Genomic DNA, 19,303 nt, shown 5'->3' on the forward strand with positions numbered 1-19,303 from the left:
ATTCGTGCATCAAAGCTAAACATGTACGTTTATGGGCAATGGTTATTATTAAAAACATGAAGATTTAATTCCAGTGCTCAGTTACAAAAATAAGAGGCAAATAGATATGTGACCATTAGAAAAGCAGTAAATAACAAACTGCTGTTTTACCAGGGTATGAATTCAGGCATGCTTGTATCTTGAGTATTTGTGCTTCTAATGCCCTGCATTTCTTTATTCCGTGCCATACCTTATGGTCCCCCATTGCCACAAAATTCTCAGAAGGCAGATGTTTTCTAGGAACAGTTTATTAGAGTAGGATGACTAAGGATGGAGGGTACTGAGAGATTGATAGCTCTTGTGTTAGGTAGTTGCTGTCCTTTCTCTCTTCCAATACAAGAGGCATCAGTCTCTACTTGCACTTCATGGTAGGAGGAATTGCATGTCTGTACACTTACTCAGTGCGATTGCTCCTGATCTGACAATATCCAGCCAGCTTCTGCATCTTGAGGTGAGGCGTACTCCCTAGCTTAAACTAGGATAAATATCCCTTGATGTAGATGCTGATTCTCTTTATCTCTCTGATACTGCTTCAGTGTAGAAGTAATCACTGGTTGTATGAGAATGAAGTGTTTTTCATGTTTGCAGAAAGGTCTACTTCTTTCTTAAACTGATAACATATTACTTTCCTGTATCCATTTTAAATTGAGTCAGGTGTTCTTTACACAGCATTGATGCTGTAGTAGTTGTGGTAAAAAATGTGATTTGTGGAAAACAGTCTTCTTTAACGGCCTTTGTTGCTGCTTTTTTCATGTAAATGTCCGTACTCATAATTGGTTCAGTTTTGGATACATCTTGCTGATACCAACATAAACTCTTTTATTAAACTTTTCTAAGTCTGGGTGTGTAAAGTCAATATATTCTTTGTTTACTTGATTATTTAGAACTTTATTGTAATTGCTGCGAGTTTTTAAAATGCCAGCATAGAAATCTCTTCCAAATAGTTGCAATTTTCAGTCCTGTTTTCTTATTCTTTAGTAAAAGTAAACATTATATGCTGTATGTTGTGAGAACTTCATATAATATTACCTGAGGTTAATATAATATGTTAATAATCAGAAGATAAAATCAGTAGTTGCTAGTAGTAACGTAGTTCTGACACTGTAGTAATCTCATACTTGAAAGTGTAATAGATCAAGTGCATGCTGATGTTACCAGAGTGTGCCTTTCTATCAGGTTTTGGCTTAATTTCTTCCCAAGCCAAGGGCTGTGTGTTTAGCCGCCATTCATTTAGTTTTCTGCCATAAACCTGCCAGGCCATCTTCTGAGCTTGCTGGTGTTTAACATTCTATTTTGTGGCACTGAGTCGTGTGATGATTGCTACATGAAAACATGTTCTGTTTTAAACTGTTGGCTAATAAGTTCATGCGGTGCTCCATAGTTCATGTATTGTGAGAAACAGTGAATGGTTTCCTGTTCTTCTCCATGCTGCTTGTGATTCTGATGCTGTCATCTAGTGTCGTTTCATTCTCCAGCTGAACTCTGATACTGTACAGTAGCAGCTTTTTACCTTTAAAACCTTTGTTGACTTACTCTGCTCCCTTTTTTTGTTCCAGTTTCTTTTTTTAAATGAAAAAACATTAGCGGTAGGATGCCCTGATTTATCAGTGATATAATCATGACTTCTGGTTTTGTTCTCTTTTCCTTTTTTTCGTAAGTCCTTAATTCTTTCCTTTTTTGACCAGTGCTGATTGTCGGTCGAATGTCACAGAACTCCATGTAATGACTCCAGCACTTCCTGAGCAGCGTAACAAATTAGGAGCACACTGTATTTGTTGTTAGGGTTATACTTCCTTTGTGTGGATTACCTTCCTTTTATTATCATAGAATTCAATTTACGATTCAAGTACCAAGCAACCAAGTGGTCTCAGTGCTCATTCAGCTGCCTCTTGTATTTACTACACTGAGTAATTTCTGTCATCCATCTCTTTTTCCCCACCCCCCAGCTGTTAGCCTTCTTTGTTGCTTCTACAGATGAATACACGTTCCTTGGTGAACCATTCAATCCTACCCTTTGGATACTGGCCTTAAACCAGTCATTAATTTGAGTGGACCTTCTCTCATATCCAGCAATAGTTTAATGTCTTTAAACATCTTGGGGTCTTTTTTCAAGTTTTGAAGTACCATTTTCTTTGAGCAAAATTATTTTCTGCCCTGGAATTCTTGTATTGTATCTCCTCATTTTGTTTTTGTTTTTTTTTTTAACTTTTATTAATGTACCCAATACAGAGATGAAGTTGACTTATTTCTGAAGTCTTCCAGAGGCATTTTATTTGCCACTTTCTGTTGTGCAAAGATTGTTTAAACTTTAGCTTATGTCCTACTTTTGAATTGATATTAATACTCACTCTGCTTTTACAAGACTTTCATTTACTAGGCTTGTTCCCTATCTGTGCTGTACTTCTATGAATAACATGCAGTGATAATCCATTGGGAAATCTTTTCAATGCTTGTATGCACTGAAATAGGCATTAGTGCAAAAAAGACTTTGAACTCATGAACAAGGATGCACTCTTCTGTGTTTTTAGTTACTTGGACATAAGAGAAATAATACACAGGATTGCACTATACTCTATTAATGGGATTGTAGAGGCAAAATGCCATAGTGTTCATTAGCCAAAAGTTGCTGCAGAATCACGATAATTACTAATTCTTGCATGAAATGCACTTGAATTTAAAAAAGAATACTTAAGTCTTACCTTTGTTTTTCTAATACTTTCTTTCATCTAAGATTTCTTTTAAACAAAAACCTCCTGCATGTCTGCTTGACTACATACTCCCAAAACATCAGATGAGCTGATAGAAAAGATTAGCAATACTATTAGATTGGACACCTGAATTAGAAATGGGACTCACTTTTGTGTGGTTTTTTTTCAATAAACAATCACGTTTATTGGTTTATTTTCACCTGTTTGTTTGCCTAGAGTATATACTTTGCTTATAGTTAAGTAACTATTCGTGGAAGAGCCTGAGACTGCTTTAGTAAAGATGGTGCCTTAGGCACTTAGCTTTAATAATTTTATATTGACAATTTCCACTAAATGCAGGAGTCAGAAAACTAGGCCTCACATCTTAAGCACTTGTTTGTACAGCCATAAATTCATTTATGGTGCAGTTTGTTTGAGTTTGATGTGACTTTTTATACTCTATTAAAGTAACACTTTAATATTAGAGTACTTACAGGTTAAACTGAAGTTTACTTTCTCTTGGAGGTATGTGAATACACCATCTACAATATAGTTAATGGCTTTAAGTTAACTCAAGTAACCATTTCATGTCTGGTCCTATCAATTGCGATGACAGCTCTTGTATTTCAAGGTATTTCCTCTTACTGTGTTTTTCTTCAGCTGTGTTAAATGAATGCTGTAACTTTGTGGAAACTCATACACTCCATATCTGCAAGCACCAGATCAATATTGTTCTCTTTTGGCTTAGGCTTCGCCCTCGCATAGAAAGGCAATCCATCTTGTCTGGGAGAAAGTGTTAGCAAATGCAGGGCTATTTGTGTTCTCCTTTGTAATGGCCCTGTAGTGTACTGAAAGACATAACACTACCTAAATCATCTCAGTTGTTCTGTCACTAGCAGAAGTTTTTAAAATGGGGCAATGAAACATGTCTCAGCAGAAAATGCTAGGAATATTTCAGTCACCCAGAAACCAGGTGGCTAATGAATAACTTTCAGAAAAGATTCTGATAAAGCACTTATATGGCATTTTAGCATGTTTGCAGGAACTCATTCCTACATGAAAGTTATGCCTTCTAGTTTTTATTTACCTAGACAGTGTTCAAAGACACATCAAAGCGAAGTGAAACTCTGTTAATTCCCTGAATGACTGTTCTGTGTTTTGTAGACTTTGGTACTTTGTTTACTTTATTCCTAACTGGTATAACTTTCTTTTTTTTCTAGAGTGGAAAGCCTCACAAACATCGGAAGGATCGCCTGCAGGATCTGATTGATATAGGTTATGGCTATGATGAAACAGACCCTTTCATTGATAATTCTGAAGCAGTAAGTAAGCCTTATTAATGCAGCAACAAGAAATAAAGTGATCTTTTTTTTCTTTTTGATAAAAAAGAAAATAAGGGTAGGGGCAAATACTTTGTGCTCAGTATTAATTAGTTTGAATCCAAAGAGTTGCTATGGGCATCCAATAAGTGATTGTGTTTGTAGTCTGAAATCATTTTATACTGTAAGAGCTAAGAAAGCTGTTACTGTATTGCATGTTCCAGTTCTAGAAATTGATTTTATTTACAGCGGTCTGAAATTACTCTGGACTCTATTTAGTTTCTTGTATTAGCTGTCTGGATTATGAATTGATTACTGGTGGTAGGTTTCTTGTATAAGTTTGGAATACTAGTCTTCTCCAGAACTCATAGGGACACTGAACATCTGAAAATTTTAAGATGAAATAGGTTTGAAATAAAACAACGTTTTACAGCTTATTTTGAGTATTTTTCAGAAATCATCCCAGGTGAGGTAAGAGAAAAATGCATTAGTTAGATGCAGGCAGTATCTATTCAGAGGCTTATCATCATATCATAGTATCATAGTATTGTGCGAGTTGGAAGGGACCTTAGAGATCATCGAGTCCAACTCCCGGGATTCGAGCCCTCTGTGTAGCAGAGCGGCACTTCTACCCCTTGCGCAACAGGGGGGATTCAAACCCGGGCCCTCTGGTGTTGCAAGCGGCAATTCTACCGCTGCGCCACCGGGGCACACAAAGGCACTTATAAGAAGGCACTTGAAGGTGTCTTAAAGGTTATATGGGAAATGGTGTAGGAAAGAGCTCAGAAGAAAGAGTAGATGATAAAAGCTTTGGGAACATCCTGTAGTTCTCCTTTATTAGATGCCAGAAAGGAGTAGATGTTCACTTTTCATTTTTACTTGACTAAACAGTACAAAACCACTAAAAAGCACCACCTTAAATGTTAGCTGGCCTTCATTCTCCTCTGGTGAGTGGCACAGGGCAAAGCAGCCACAGCAACGAAGAGAGAACTAAAAGTTTGAGTCAGAAATGTGAGAGAAGAATTGGAAAGAAAAAAAAAGCACATAAGTGAAGTGCATTGTTGAGCATTTATTATGCTGAGCTAATGTGGTAAGAGTCCTGGAAGTTATAAAATTTCTAGGAGAACTCTGTGAGCACTGAGCTGTGAGGTTTCTAGTGTATGGCTGTTGCTCTGAATACTGAGAACAGTGTGGGTACACAGAAAGTGTGCTGAGGAACTGGTACGTTCTTGAGCAAGAGAAGTCCAACCATTTGCTACAGTGGGTAGAAGGCTGAGCTCTTCTGCATGGATTGTTTTGGTGAAGGCAGTCTGAAGGTGCATGAACAAGTTGTGTGAAAAGTAAGTTTGCTGTAGATGCTCACCATAACCTCTATTAATTTGTCATCTTTTTTTCTTGGCCTAGATTAATGTTGACAATGTCAACTAACATTTTAAACTGTCTTATATCCCTTGGCTTTTGATTGTGCAGCTGAGGCCTAAGATGGTGTCCTTTGCAAAGGTCAAATCCTCATCTTTAGCTCAGTAATAACAGATGTTTCATTCTTGCTGAGAAGGCATTTTAGTCTGTAGGCTTACCTGCGTACTCACTGTTGCTGAAGACAATCGCCCTAACTTCTGAAATCTTGTGATAATAATGCCCAAGTTGTACCCTGATTTTTTTTTCCTAGATGTACTTCATTCTATCATAGATCTTATTTATGCATCGAGTACTTGTAGTACAGATCCCTGTCAAAGCTGAATGTGAGTTCTTGAGATCTGTACACTCATTGACTATTTCTCACACTGTACCTCCTTCAAGTGCTGTTCTTGTTACGAGTAGCACATCATTAGCTTTGTGGAACCATTTGCTTCAGATATCTCTTACAAGAACATAGAAAAGGGAGTTGTCCAGGCACCAGAGGGTAGTATCGTGTGGAAGCTATTGGGGAGAATAGTGTATTCTCTAAAGGCTGCTCTCCTGAACAAATCATTATGCCTTGTCTGAATTTGTAATGCAGTCTAGTGAAATGCCATCTCTGTATGCCAGCTGCAGTCTTAAGTTCCTGTTGCTGAGCTGAAGGGCTCTGTAGTGTGGATTTTTTGTTCAACAGAACCTCTTGTTCATTTTCTGTCAGATGCAAATGGAAATCATTTAGAAGGGAAGCCTAGGTGGTGTTTGCTCTTCTGTGGGCAGCTGTTAAATCACTGAGAAATGACAGAGCTAGACTAAGCCTACAGGTACTTCCTTTTGGAATACATGCTTTCTTAAACATAAAAAGCTATAATGTCCAGGGAACAGATGCTTGAAAACGAGTATGAGTTTTTTTAAATTGTTTCAGGATTGGAATCCTTTTATCTCCTGTATCCCAGGCAGGATAAGCTTCCTTAGAATGTTAGTCCTTGTCACAGGAGTGAAAGAAATGAACTCTTTGGCAATGAACCAGATTTATTCTGTACCTTTAGAGAGGTTTTCCTTTTAAAAACAAGTGTTGAGATAATGCTATCAAATGCTATTGAAGAAATCAAACTAGTAAAACTAAACCTGTTTTTTGTTGTTGTTTGTTTTTTTTAAGCAGACAGTCTGAGTTGATGAATTCTGCTTCCTTTGGATCTGTTAGCAAATTAAGCAGCTTTGTACATGCACATATAACAAGTAGCATGTGTAGCTGTATTTGGTTTCTCCATGAATCAAATTGTTCATCAGTTTCTCCCCTGTCAAGGAAGGAAACAGGGTCAGTTTCAGGGACTTTGATAATGATGTGACTGTCAAGTAACTGACTTCAATAGGGCTGGAGTACAAACAGCTACAGGACATGTGTTTCTAGAGGAAGATTCTTGGAAAGCACTGATAAAATTGGACTTCCTTTAAGCAAAGAGGATTTTCCAGTCATGCTTCTTAAAGGGCACTGGTACTTGCCCTGAATAGAGTAGGTTGGGCTCAGAGCTGTTTGCCTAGGTCACCAGTGCTTCCATCTTCAGCCAAAAAGAAAATTACTTGATTCTTACTGTTCTTACCAATCTGCTTTCATTGTTCTCTCTGGAAAGAATCCATACTTTTCTACTGAGTATCACTGAATTGTAGGGGCTAGAAGGGACCTCCAGAGATCATTGAGTCCAGCTCCTCTGCAAAGCAGGCCCCCTGCAGCAGGCTTCGTATGTAGGTGTCCAGGCGGGTCTTGAATGTCTCCAGAGAAGAATCCACAGCCCCCCTAGGCGGCCTGTTTGAGTGCTCCAACATCCTTTTATTGCTAAGAAGTTCCTTCACATATTGGTGCAGAACTTTCGAACTTTCTATGCTCAAGTTTATGACTCTTTCCCCTTGTACTGTTCCTGCAGACCACTGAAGAGGTTGGCCATGTCTCTTTGATTCCCACACTTGAGATATTTATCATCATATCATAGTATCATAGTATCGTGCGAGTTGGAAGGGACCTTAGAGATCATCGATCATTAATAGGATCACCTCTGAGTCATATTTTCTCAAGGCTGAACAGACCCAGTTTGCTCAGCCTTTTCTCATAGGAGAGATGCTCCAGGCCCCTTATCTTTGTGGCCCTCCACTGAACTCTGTCCAGGAGATCCTTGTCCTTCTTGTACCAGGGAGCCCAGAACAGTACTGTAGGTGAGGCCTGACCAGGGCGGAGTAGAAGGGGAAGATCACCTCCTGGCCACTAGTGCACACTGCTGGCTCACTGCCAATGTGCCATCCACTATGACCCCCAGGTCCTCTGCAGAGCTCCTCTCCAGCAGGTCATGCCCCAACCTGCACTGATACTTGCTGTTATTCTTGCCAGGTGCAAGACTGCACTTGGCTTTTGTTAAACCTCATTTGGTTGAACAAAATATTTCCCTAAGTGACAGTAATTCTTACACCACATCTTCCTTCAGACTCATCTCCTCTTACAGAATAAGAACACAGTTACAGATTGCTGTATGCTTTGGATGTATCCAGTATACCTGCTGTTTAGTGGGATATTTTGTTGCTTTCACCCTTGCTGTCCTCTTTCTTGGATAACTTTGTTAGCTTCTAAAGACCATTTTGAAGAATTGGCCTTCTCTTCATAATACAACTGAGATAAGTAGGAAATCGGTGCTTCAGGAGATATTTCTAGATTGACCATTTTGACTGTAGTAAGTGGATGCTCAAGTTTTCATTCTAGATAAAATTTACGTTGAGGCAATCTTCCAGTTTTTTCTAGCTGCTCTGTAGCAGCAGCTTCTATTCTTTTAACAGTTGACTTCTGCAGTAGTAATGTGGTATTTATAACCTGCAAGGAAAGCTGTTCCCCCTCAGGTTTTCCACTGCTTCAGTGTCTAAAATGAGTATTGCTATAGTGTAAATTACCAGGCTACATTATATATAGCATGGTGTTCCTGTGCATATTTTGCTTTCCCTTTTGCACTTGCATGTGAGCCTGTTTTGGCTGGTCTCCTTGTTTTTGTGATGGAATATTTGGTCAGTTGTGTGCCTTCCTGACAGCATAAGCTTTATATGCATGGAGGTTCCATGAAGTGCTCCTAATTCTCTGCTATGCTGTATAGAATGGGAATCTGAAGAAAGGCATGGTGTTTAGTGAACAAGTATGCTATTACCTCTTACTTTCACCTGCATGTCCAAAAGCAAAGACCACTTAGCAACTTCCTGAGTTGGACAGATGAACACAGATGGGAGAACTGCCTACCTAGAAATCAGTAAGCAGTTTAAATTGTCTTGAAACAGTGGTGTTCCATAACCCAACTGACAGTAATTGAAACAAAACATAAATGCCAAGTGTAACAGATGTTGATCGATAGTCAGCACCTGAAGATGCTCTAGGCCTTAACTATTAACCTGCTAATGCTACAGATGCTTGTACAGGAAAAATGTTGCCTAGGACACGTTATTAAGCATACTTTCATTTTAAATTGATAGATAAACTTAACATTATTGCTGCATTTTCACGTGGAAAAAGCTGCCCTTGTAAGCCTCTGTAACCTCATCTTCACTAAATATATGAGGGTGTTTTAAAGCTTTGTTTTTATTTTTAAGTGATTTGCTTACTAGCTGTTTCTTTGGATATAGATTTGTTATTCCTGGCCTGTCTTCCTTGTTCACTGTCACTTTGCCCTGTGGTTGGGCACCAATGCACAGTGTCACCTTTAATAAAAGATATCCCGCATGCTTCCCAGGTGTCTTCAGGGTAGATCTGCCGGCTGGCAGCTGACATGTCATATGCATTCTAATGAATTCGGGGGTAAACTTCAATTAAGTTTTTCTTTGCTTTTGTGCCCCTCCTCCTTCCAAGACAAATAAGGGTGTACAGTGGAGTACCAAACAAATAAAGCAGATATTGTTCCACATGTGGAGTAGTTGTGTTTAAACTATATGCTATACTTGTTTAACACCACAGGTAGCCAACTATTACACAGCTGCTCTCACTCTCCCTTCTCTGCAGAACTTGTCTGTTTTGGTAAGGACAAGGTGATTGGTCACCAGTTGTCTCAGACACAACAAATGGAGATTTGTTGCCAGTTAATAACAGTCTAGAACAGTAAGAACTAAAAGCAAATTAGAAACAGTTTTCCCTTGATCTACCTTGTACCTCCCACCCTGTCCCTAGGGGCTCAGGGGAATGGAGATTGTCCATAATAATGCTTTGTTGTTGCCACTCCTTCATGCTCATTCTGCCTATGTTCTATATAGGAGCATCTTCTCATGGGATGCTATCCTTCCCAAACTGATATTGTGTGGGTTGGCTTCCTGTGAGCTGCAGCTTTTCAAGGACTTTTCAAGGACATCATAGGGCCCAGCCTTCAGAGTGCACTTCTCCAGCATGGATCCCCATGGGTGACAGCTCCCCTGCAGGCTCCTCTCTAGCTCCAGGCTGCAGCTCTGGCCCCTGAGCTGCTTCTGCAGGAGCTTGCCTTGGACTGTTGCCTCCTTCAGGCATCACCCACTGCTGCACAGTGGGCTCTTCCATGGGTTGCACAGGGCACCTCCTGCCCTTCTTCACTGATGTTGGTGTCTGTGGGATTGTTCCTCTGTTTTTTTTTCAGCTCTTCAGCTATTTTCCCAAAGCAACTTCTACCCTTTCTTAGGTATCCTGTTGCTGGCACCACCAAGTGTTGTTCAGTGGCTCAGGCCAGCAGCTGGTCCCTCTAGGAGCTGGGTGGAGCTGGCTCTTATCTAATGTGGGGCCTCTCACAGAGGCCACCCCTGCAGCCACCCTGATACCAAAATGTTGCTGTAATAGCCTGGTGCCAGTAACCAGCAGTCTTACAGTGCAACTTTCATTATGGCTAAATGAATTACGTTGAATGTGCAGAACAAATCTGATGTTTGTTAAAATGCTTCTTCTGAAAAATACAATATATATATATATATTTAGGAAGGAGTAAATTAGTAGCTTTTTTTAATCCCATGTCCTGACTTGCATTTAAATCAGATACTTTAAGGCTGTTCATTTATTTCAAGACCTCAGTGAGACAGTTTAGAAACAGAAAGCTCAAACAGCTTCTCAGATGTATATCTGGCCTTTGTAGTATCATTGCTTAAATTGCTGTATGTCGAGTCTTCTGTTGCAAGAAATAAATATAGTATTAATAGTAACAACAGAACTATTTTCTACTTTTTCCCTCTCAATCTTTATTTTGTTTTTGGGAAGTACAAAGTTACTTTTCAAAGTAATCAGAGCCACTGGAGCAGCAGGTGATAGCCTGGGGTCAGTTAATCTTCATGAGTAGGGAAGTATACTTAGGCAGTACAAGGAACTTGAGTGTTTTCCAAAAATATTCAGAAATAATTGTTACTGTGATATGAAGAGGCTTTAAACTAGCTGATATCAGAGGTCTGAGATAACAGCATTTATCTGAGGTATTGTAAGTGACAAGTCTGCAGTTCACATTAAATGAATGGAAAAGGAAAGCATAACTTTTTCTTCAGTAGTGTTGTTCTGCAACATGAAAGCTGGAAGGATTAAGCACTATGTTAAAAGTACAGTTCAGTGTTTTACTACTGTAATTACTCAGTGTGGATCAGAGCACAGTCTCTGAAAGAATGGAGTTGAACAGATAACAATAGTGAGTGATCATACACTTTATAAATTAAGCTGAAATGCAAACCCTGCTCTGGAAGTAATGCCTTCTGTTTATTGTTAGATTGGTTCATGATATCAGAAGAGTGTTGGTAGTACTTCCGGCCAGTGTTCTGCTACATTTTGTTGCCATGTGACAGATGGTAGCAGAGGGACAAAGGGTGTCTGGTGTGGAAGTGCTAGTGAAGTAAAGGTGTGTCATTGAATTCCTGTGTGTGGAAAACTTGCATTCATTGATGCTTGCTGAACATTTATGGAGACCAAGTAGTGGAAGTGAGTGCAGTGAGGTGATGGATGGTGCATCTCAGCAGTGGTGACAGCAATGTGAAAGACAAGCCATTTCTCAGATAGCTGTGCATAATTTTGTGAGCAAGGTATGCAGGCTTTTGTTCATCACTGGTGAAACTGCATAGCTAATGGTGGTGCCTGTGTTTAAAAAATACTGATTTGTAGTTAAGAATTTTCTCAAATGATGATGTTGTTTCCATGGAAGTAAATAGGAGGCATAACTTCCAGAGCAGCCTACTTAAATAAAAGGTACGACAAAACTTACCTATACATTGTGGAAGTGGATCCTTAAGCATTACAAAGCTTTCTGCTTAGTTTTTGATGTAATCTTGGATTACAAAAGCAATGGATTGTTGACTCTTAACCTCGTTTGAGATAACACTGTGCATCCTGCCTACAGTGGGGGGGTACAGACTAGATCATCATAGTACCTTTCAATCTAAGCCATTCTGCGTTTCCATTATTGCTGAGGGAAAGTCAGATTTTGACAGGGAGAAATGAAATTCCACCAAGGGTTAAAGGAGAACTGAATGTCAAAAAGGTCATTGGAAGTCAGACTAAATTCATAGTCCTTGGAGGAAGCTGTTGAAGCCTTAACTGATCAGCTGCACTTCTCCCCCTTGCTGACATTGGTTTGCTGCTGACTGTATGGAAGTCTGTTCATCTCTATATTGAATAAATTGTGCCTTTCTGGTCAACTTGTTTGTATGGGTTTGTGCCATGTATCATGTCAGTCATACTAATTACATGTTGTAATTCATGGTTTTCTCACTTGTGGACTGTCTTTAATTGTTACTGTTTGTTCTCTAGGGCTTCCTTTACTGCTTTGCAGCCAAGTCTTCTCAGTGTTTTCCTTTTCTTGTTCTTTACTTCTTATAATAATAGTCTCAGCTTTAACTGTGTACTTTCTCCTCCAAACTTGGCAACTACTCTATGCTTCTGTTTTGATCCCATATGGGCCTAACCTCACCAATTCCATTCACGCCCTGTCAGCTCAAAAGGGAAATGCCTGTTCTGTCTATTAACTACTGTGGATAATCATTTATTTTCTTTCCCTTTCATTTCCTTGCACTTAATGAAGCTGGTTCTGAGGGCCTGTGGAAAAACATCAGGCTTCTCTGAAGCTTTTATCCAGCCTCCACTCTTCAGTTTGCTTTGCATGATTGTCCTGGTCTTTTAAGATGAATGACAAGTCCATAACTAAATCACTTTGCTTTCTACTTGACTATTTAATAGTCTCCTGCTTTCTTGCACTAGTCTTTCACGTGGTCTCAGGGTATTTCATACATCCTGTCACTGCTTTATTTTGTGTGTGTGCGTTCTGTACTGCCTATTAAGCCTTCCATTCCAAGAAGATAAAGATGACGACTCAGTGAAATTTCTAACTGCTTATTCAGATCAAATCCACGTACAGTTCCAAGTTCACGCTGTTCCATGCAACTTGCTGGTCTAAGTGCTTGTTAATTGTTTTCCTCTTATGGATACAACTTCCATCTTTATGATTTTCATGGTGCAAATTTTGTAGTTCTTAAACTGTGTCTCTGGTTGTATCTTCAGTATATATGGCATCTGTGCAGGGTGAATGGACTAACCTGGTAAACTGACTGCGTTGCCCTCTGTGTTTCCTTCCTGTGAGTGATCTCAGATCTCCAGTTACTGGCATGGCAGACAGTCAAACGACTTGCCCTAGTAATTTTTTCAACCTGTTGAATTCTGGGATGTATCAGCACTTAGCAGGCATGCAGTGAAAGGCCTGCTGGCTCACTATTCAGAGTAGCAAGCAAGTTGTTTGCCTCTTAAGTGTCCTACTTAATTCTTAATCGTTTGGTCTTGCTAGTAAACATTCATTGCTTGCGGCTGTAACTCAGAGTAGACTTTTCCTTTTGCCAGAGTACATACCTGTAAGATGTGTCAAAATCTCACACTCTTCAGGAGAAGGGAAGAAACCAATTCTCAGTCATTTAAATGCAGCTGTATCTTTTTGGTACTTTGTATCAAAGCCTTTTGGCTTTGTGCCCCTAAACAGGCTTTTGCTTCTATTTGTTGTTGATTAAGCTCACCACTGTAGATTTTTCAGTATTTGTTGTTAACAAGATGTATTATAGAAAATAACAGATGTTTGAAAATACTTTGGGGAACACGTCATAGCAATTTTAGCAAAAGAACAGAGAACCTGGTAAGAAAAACTTTCTTTATGCAGGTACTGTGGGTAGAGTTGTTAAGGAATGGAATGTTTGTTGGAACAGTCTGAGCATGCCAAGTGCACGGTAGAGTCCTGTATTAATGAAAACTAATCAAGAGGAGGATGAGTGTTACTGTGGCTATTTCCATAAAACAAAGCATTATAATCCAGAAAGCCTGTTTTACAAAAACAAGTATGTCTATTGTTTCAGTTCTATTTCCCAGGTATAACAATATCCACTTTTGCAAAACTTTGAAACAGTTGAGACTTCTTCCTTTGCAGAGTGATGGTTGTCCAGATTGTTATCTTTCTTGAAAACATGCAAGAAATGAGCTCTGGAAATAACTTTGGTTATCTGCAAGTGATAATTACAAAGACCAGTTATAAATGTATGAGTAACAGGAAGTGTTAATAGAAAACATTCGTAGTTTGAACTATACATTCTCTGATAAAACTGAAGGATGTTCAGTGAAAGTGTGACACTTACAGTGTGAAATCAGTAGAGGCAGTATTTTATTAAAATGCATTTTAAGTGGGTGATGTTGCTGGTCTGCCATGTATGTAAGGCTGTTGTAAACAAAAACAGTTCACAGTGTGCTTACCTACTGCAAGGACAAAGTCAACTTGTAAATGGTGAAACTACTTGTAGGCAGGTGGTGCATAATTGACCATATAGTTTATGTATCATAAGATTTTAGCTTCTAGCATAAGGTAGCATGCTGTCAGAGGTAAAAATTGGAAGTGTTCTCTTAAGGGAGAAAAGGCCTCTGTGCCTGTCTTCACTTCTTTCAGAAAGCAGACCTGTTTCTTGTTTTTAATGTTGTAATCTTTTCTTCCAAAAACAAAGTATTATTTTGAAAGTAGAAAGGTGACTCTGTGATATTAATATTCTGTTCCCTGTCCAGTAAGTTTTTCAACAGTATTACTATCCTGATTTATGCTAGCAGGCAGTGCTTATGGAATTCTGTATAGTTATTCATGTATAGGTAGTGGTAAGTGTACTACATACACAGTTATGATGATAAACACTTCTTTTTTCATGTCCAGTATGATGAATTGGTTCCTGCATCCCTGACAACCAAATATGGAGGGTTTTATATCAACACTGGTACCCTGCAGTTCCGCCAGGCATCTGACTCAGAGGATGATGACTTTGCAGAAGACAAAAAGCACAGGCCACCAAAAGTGAGTGATATTAATTATGCTTTTTATACATTGGGCACTGAATCACATGGACATCAAAAAAGATTTGGTATGCTTAAATGCCTTAGATTAAGAGACAGAAAGCAGAATGATACATGGTACTGTCTTATTGCAGTCTCTGTTTTGTGGCTGTTGCATAAGCACTTAGGAAATAAGTCAGGATGCCCACAGACTGTCCAGTCTTGGAAGACTAATTGCGTGTTCAGACAGGCTTACAAGTTGTGTCCATCCATCTCAAGTTAAGTGACAGGTAACTATTTAATTTTATGAGAATTTTGTTCCCTAAGATGGCAGCATAATTTTTCCAGCATTGCTTTTGTAATTCTGTAGAAAATAGGATTGAAATGTTCTTGATAATCAGAATAGTAGTTAAAAGAAAATGTCTGATAAAATAAATTCACAGCACAGAAATAACTATATGAAAAGATGTATGAATATTTCTCTATGTATATGCTGCATGTTTCACAAAAAGCATACTGTACGATGTGCTGAATTTTTTTCATACCAGCCCTTGTGGTGCTATGATTCGTATTTGTAACTTGGTGCTGTGCTGAAGAAATGGCAATGTTTTGACTGCTGCTGCGTAACAACAGCACAGTATGAAGACTTTTTTTCATCCCCACCTTCCACCTCCACCATTCAGCTTTCCCACCCAGCCTCAGAAAGTAAGCTAGGGTTGGCCAGGAAGTTTGGAGGGGAGACCACTGATCTGAATAGCTAGAAAGATGTGCTGCACCATATTGCATTGTACTTAGCAATGTGAGTGTGGGAGCAGAAGAATGGAGAATTTGGTCTTCCAAGGTGGCTGCTACTCAGGGAGGCAATGTGATAGTCTACCTCAAAAAAAAAAGTAACGATGGAGAATTATCAGTAACTGGTATTGCTGCTATGAATCCAGTTGTACTGTTTGCCTTCACATGCATCAGGATATTTTTTCTGGCTCCCAACTGGAAAGTGTAAGGAAAATTAGATGTTTTTAGCTGTAAAAATATGTTTTGATGGAAGAATCTTTGTCCTGCATTTAATTCATTTTGTAGATAGCAAAGTTAAAAGAAAGTGAAGATCGTGGAATGAAGAAGCGCAAGAGGAAAGATGAAGGGATGGAAAAGGAGAAGAAGCCTCGGAAAATGAAAGTTCCTAAGCAGTTGGGGTAGGTTTCTTACTTTAACTAAAATGTTGAATTGTATATGAAGTGTATTTCTGAGATTTGCGTACCACAGTGAGATTATCACAGCTGTGTAGGATTTTGTATTGTTAATTCATGTTTAATGGCTAATAGACTTTGGTCTAGGATGTCTCTTGTTTTGCGTAAACATCCTATGACTAACTTTCAAAATTTGGGGGGATGTGAATGAGGAAACAAATGAAAGGGAAAATCAATTATAGAAAATATAGAAATGTTGAGTCTGTGAACAGTGTTATCAATCATTGTTCTACCCAGAGTTTTCTGACAGTAAGAATTACATCTTTGTTTTCTACCTTCTAATGAAAAATAGCTTTCTATCCCTAGAGTTCTGTTCTGGGAAACTGTAAGCGTAGCTTGATTATTCTACATATTTCTTACTAATTTTTGTGTACTTTCTTGTGTTTTGAGGCTAGCATGGAAGGATGATGGCCTTGTAAGATGACAGAATTTTGAATTGGCTTCTTGTCATAGGACAAGCGGAGGTTTGAGGTAGCTGATAGAAGAGTCTGAAGGTGGAAGCACTTGTTTCCATCTGCTAATTTTTTTAATAGTTCTAAACTGCCAGTTTTTTCAAGGCCTTAGTCACCTTTAACAAAGTCATAACAAATTTCATTCTAATGAAATATTTCTTTCCCCTACAGAGTAATGGCCTTAAATTCACACAAGTCTGAAAAGAAGAAAAAGAAATTTTATAAAGACTCGCTCTCTCTGGCTGCCATGATCCGTAAATTTCAAAAGGAGAAGGAAGCCATGAGGAAGAAGGAATCTAGTCCAAAACCTCCAGTGACTATTGCGACCTCTACCCCTAGTAAAATTCCTTCTTCCTCTCTCAGTGCAGGAAATGATATCTCTGACTTGAATCTTAAGATCAGCGATCCTGTCCTCTCCATTTTTGGTAGCACAAATGAACGTGATCTCCTGCAAGAAACTGAAAGTGCCCTGGAGATGTTGGGAGACATTGACTTTGACAAGTTGCTTGATGGCACTTCTGATGGCAGCCCAGTTTCTGAGCTGTCAGGAGAAAATGGAAATGTCACTCATGCAACCTACACCTCTCAGGTCATGACACCCAAGCAGGTGCCTGCCCTCCCAGAAGGTCTGCCTACGCTACTTGAAAAGCGCATTGGAGATCTTCGAACAGTAAGTATGAACTAAGTAGTGACGGCTTGCTGTAAGGAATCTGAGAGAAGGAGGAAGAATACTTAGGATCTGAGTTGTCATCCTTGAATTGCTGTTTGAAATGCTAGAAACATAGAATTAATGTATATGGTTGTATTTATACTCAGATAAAAATGTGTGTAGAGGTGATGCAGTTCAATAGTTGAGATTGTTTCACAGTGGAGAAAAAGTTTTCTACTGAAGCTTAACATGTTCAACAAATTGTAATGTTTTATTCCATAAAGGGAATATCGCTGTTAATATTCACTTGAATTAGTTACTTAAATTATTAATATTCACGAATTTATGCTTCTTCACCTAGTTTTCAAGAGGAAGCCTTGAAACACTATTGCAGTTTAAAATTTAATGTCAGTCTGAAATTCTGCCTTTTGTAACACAAATTATATGAACTTGCCAGTTTAAATGGTTGGGGTGGAGGGATGGGAACTGGATGGTTTCTTCTGGAAGGTTGCAACGGAGTCTCAAAAACATTAAACGATAAGTTCCCAGTTTACAGACATCCCTCTAGTTTATTGAAAGGGCTCAGAGCTGTTTAGATATTATATGCTCCTTGTTTCAGTTACGGATGTTATGTGAATGTGAGAAGAAAATGGTTACTTGCTTGTCCAGATTCTGATCTTACCTGTGCAGCTTTTCCTTACTCAGAATAAAGTGCAGCTTTTCCTTACTCAGAATAAAGTGCAGCTTTTCCTTACTCAGAATAAAGTGCAGCTTTTCCTTACTCAGAATAAAGTGCAGCTTTTCCTTACTCAGAATAAAGTGCAGCTTTTCCTTACTCAGAATAAAGTGCAGCTTTTCCTTATAAGTTTTATAGTAGTAGTTAAACTGCAGTTTTCTTCATAGTGACAGTTAGCTGCAGAGCTTGCTTTGCTATTACTTACGCGTGATAGTTATCATTACTCAGTCTTAGCTGTATGTAAATATTATAGAATATTCTTAGTTTGTTTAAAGTTAGTTATTCATAACTAAATATAGATAAGGGTTTAATTGTCACTAAACTGAGTGAGAGGTTTGTCTGCCTTCAGAATTTCAGGTTAATTTTTCAGTAAGTTTCTAGCATAACAGCAGTGGAACTGGATTAGGCCAAAATTGTTGGCTGCCTACCACCAACTTCATGCTATTTCACTAAAACAACCCACCCAGTTGGAAGAAAGTTTTTCAAAGACCCGCTGAATTACAGTTAATTTTACAGTCATCTACTTCTGCTCATGTTTTCTGGAAGTTTGGTGCTGGCTGAGCAGAGCAGTTCTACATGTAAACGTGGGGTAGAACTAGACTATGTATTGACTTAAAGACTGCAGCTTCCTTGCCTTCTACAAATTGCCATCAACTGACGCCTTATCAGTGACAAAGAAGTAAAAAAAATAATTAAAAAATAGTTCCTATACAGTTTTTTCCAGACATTTATCAGATTCACATCTTTAGTGTTCTGTAATGCAAAGAAAGGTAAGCTGTGTTCCATGAATGGAGTTATGATATATCTAGATAAGAGGTTAAAAAAAATGGAGAAAGCCACTGACTATTATCTAGTGAAAACTTCCTGATCTCCTTGTGTAAATTAATGTCTTCTAGTTCCCTAACTGTGTAACTCTGAATTACTGTGGCAGAGGACAATATTGCACACAAACCAGGGAGGCAATAAAATGCCTATTTTTTGTTGTGATGGTAACTTAAGATAGTCTGTCTGTAGAACAAAAAATCCCAACGGTGATAGCAGTGTTTCTTGAGTCTGCCAATTTCATCCTTTTCAAAGACCAGAAGCACTGCTAGGTATGATAACATAATGATGAAACTGGCTTCGAGATCTCTCTGGGAGTGGAAAGTTAAAACATCTTTCCTTCCACTTTATGTAGATGAAAAGGTAATAACCCTCATGTTAATTAATCTTAAAGATACTGCATCTAAGACTTTCAAACTTGTCTTGTTGGTATCTTATCACTTGTAAACGTTTATAACTTTTCTTATTTTTTAGCAGAGAAACTGCTTCAGTAATCTTAAAACAGATAGTGCCATCCCCTCAGCAGATGACTTTACAGTAGAAGGTAGCGAGCTGAGTGCAGTCCGTACAGGAACTAAAAAACCTACAGTATATGTTCATGACTGAAATGGTAAACCATTGAAGACAGTTGCCTGCTTTACAGTTTCTGATGGAGTAACAGACTCCTA

At 38.7% G+C, this 19,303-nt stretch overlaps 1 protein-coding gene across 1 annotated transcript in view; it reads left to right on the top strand.

Annotated features, from left to right (window-relative positions):
* UBN2 (ubinuclein 2) overlaps positions 1-19,303 on the top strand; it is a 52,307-nt gene that overhangs the window by 5,934 nt on the left and 27,070 nt on the right. The window contains exons 3-6 of the mRNA XM_072343142.1: positions 3,947-4,048; positions 14,617-14,754; positions 15,810-15,922; positions 16,600-17,098. Coding sequence (XP_072199243.1) covers positions 3,947-4,048; positions 14,617-14,754; positions 15,810-15,922; positions 16,600-17,098 — 852 coding nt within the window. The remainder of the gene's footprint in view (positions 1-3,946; positions 4,049-14,616; positions 14,755-15,809; positions 15,923-16,599; positions 17,099-19,303) is intronic.

This window comes from Excalfactoria chinensis, chromosome 1 (genome assembly GCF_039878825.1).
Source record: "Excalfactoria chinensis isolate bCotChi1 chromosome 1, bCotChi1.hap2, whole genome shotgun sequence".
In the NCBI taxonomy this organism is placed as follows: domain Eukaryota; kingdom Metazoa; phylum Chordata; class Aves; order Galliformes; family Phasianidae; genus Excalfactoria; species Excalfactoria chinensis.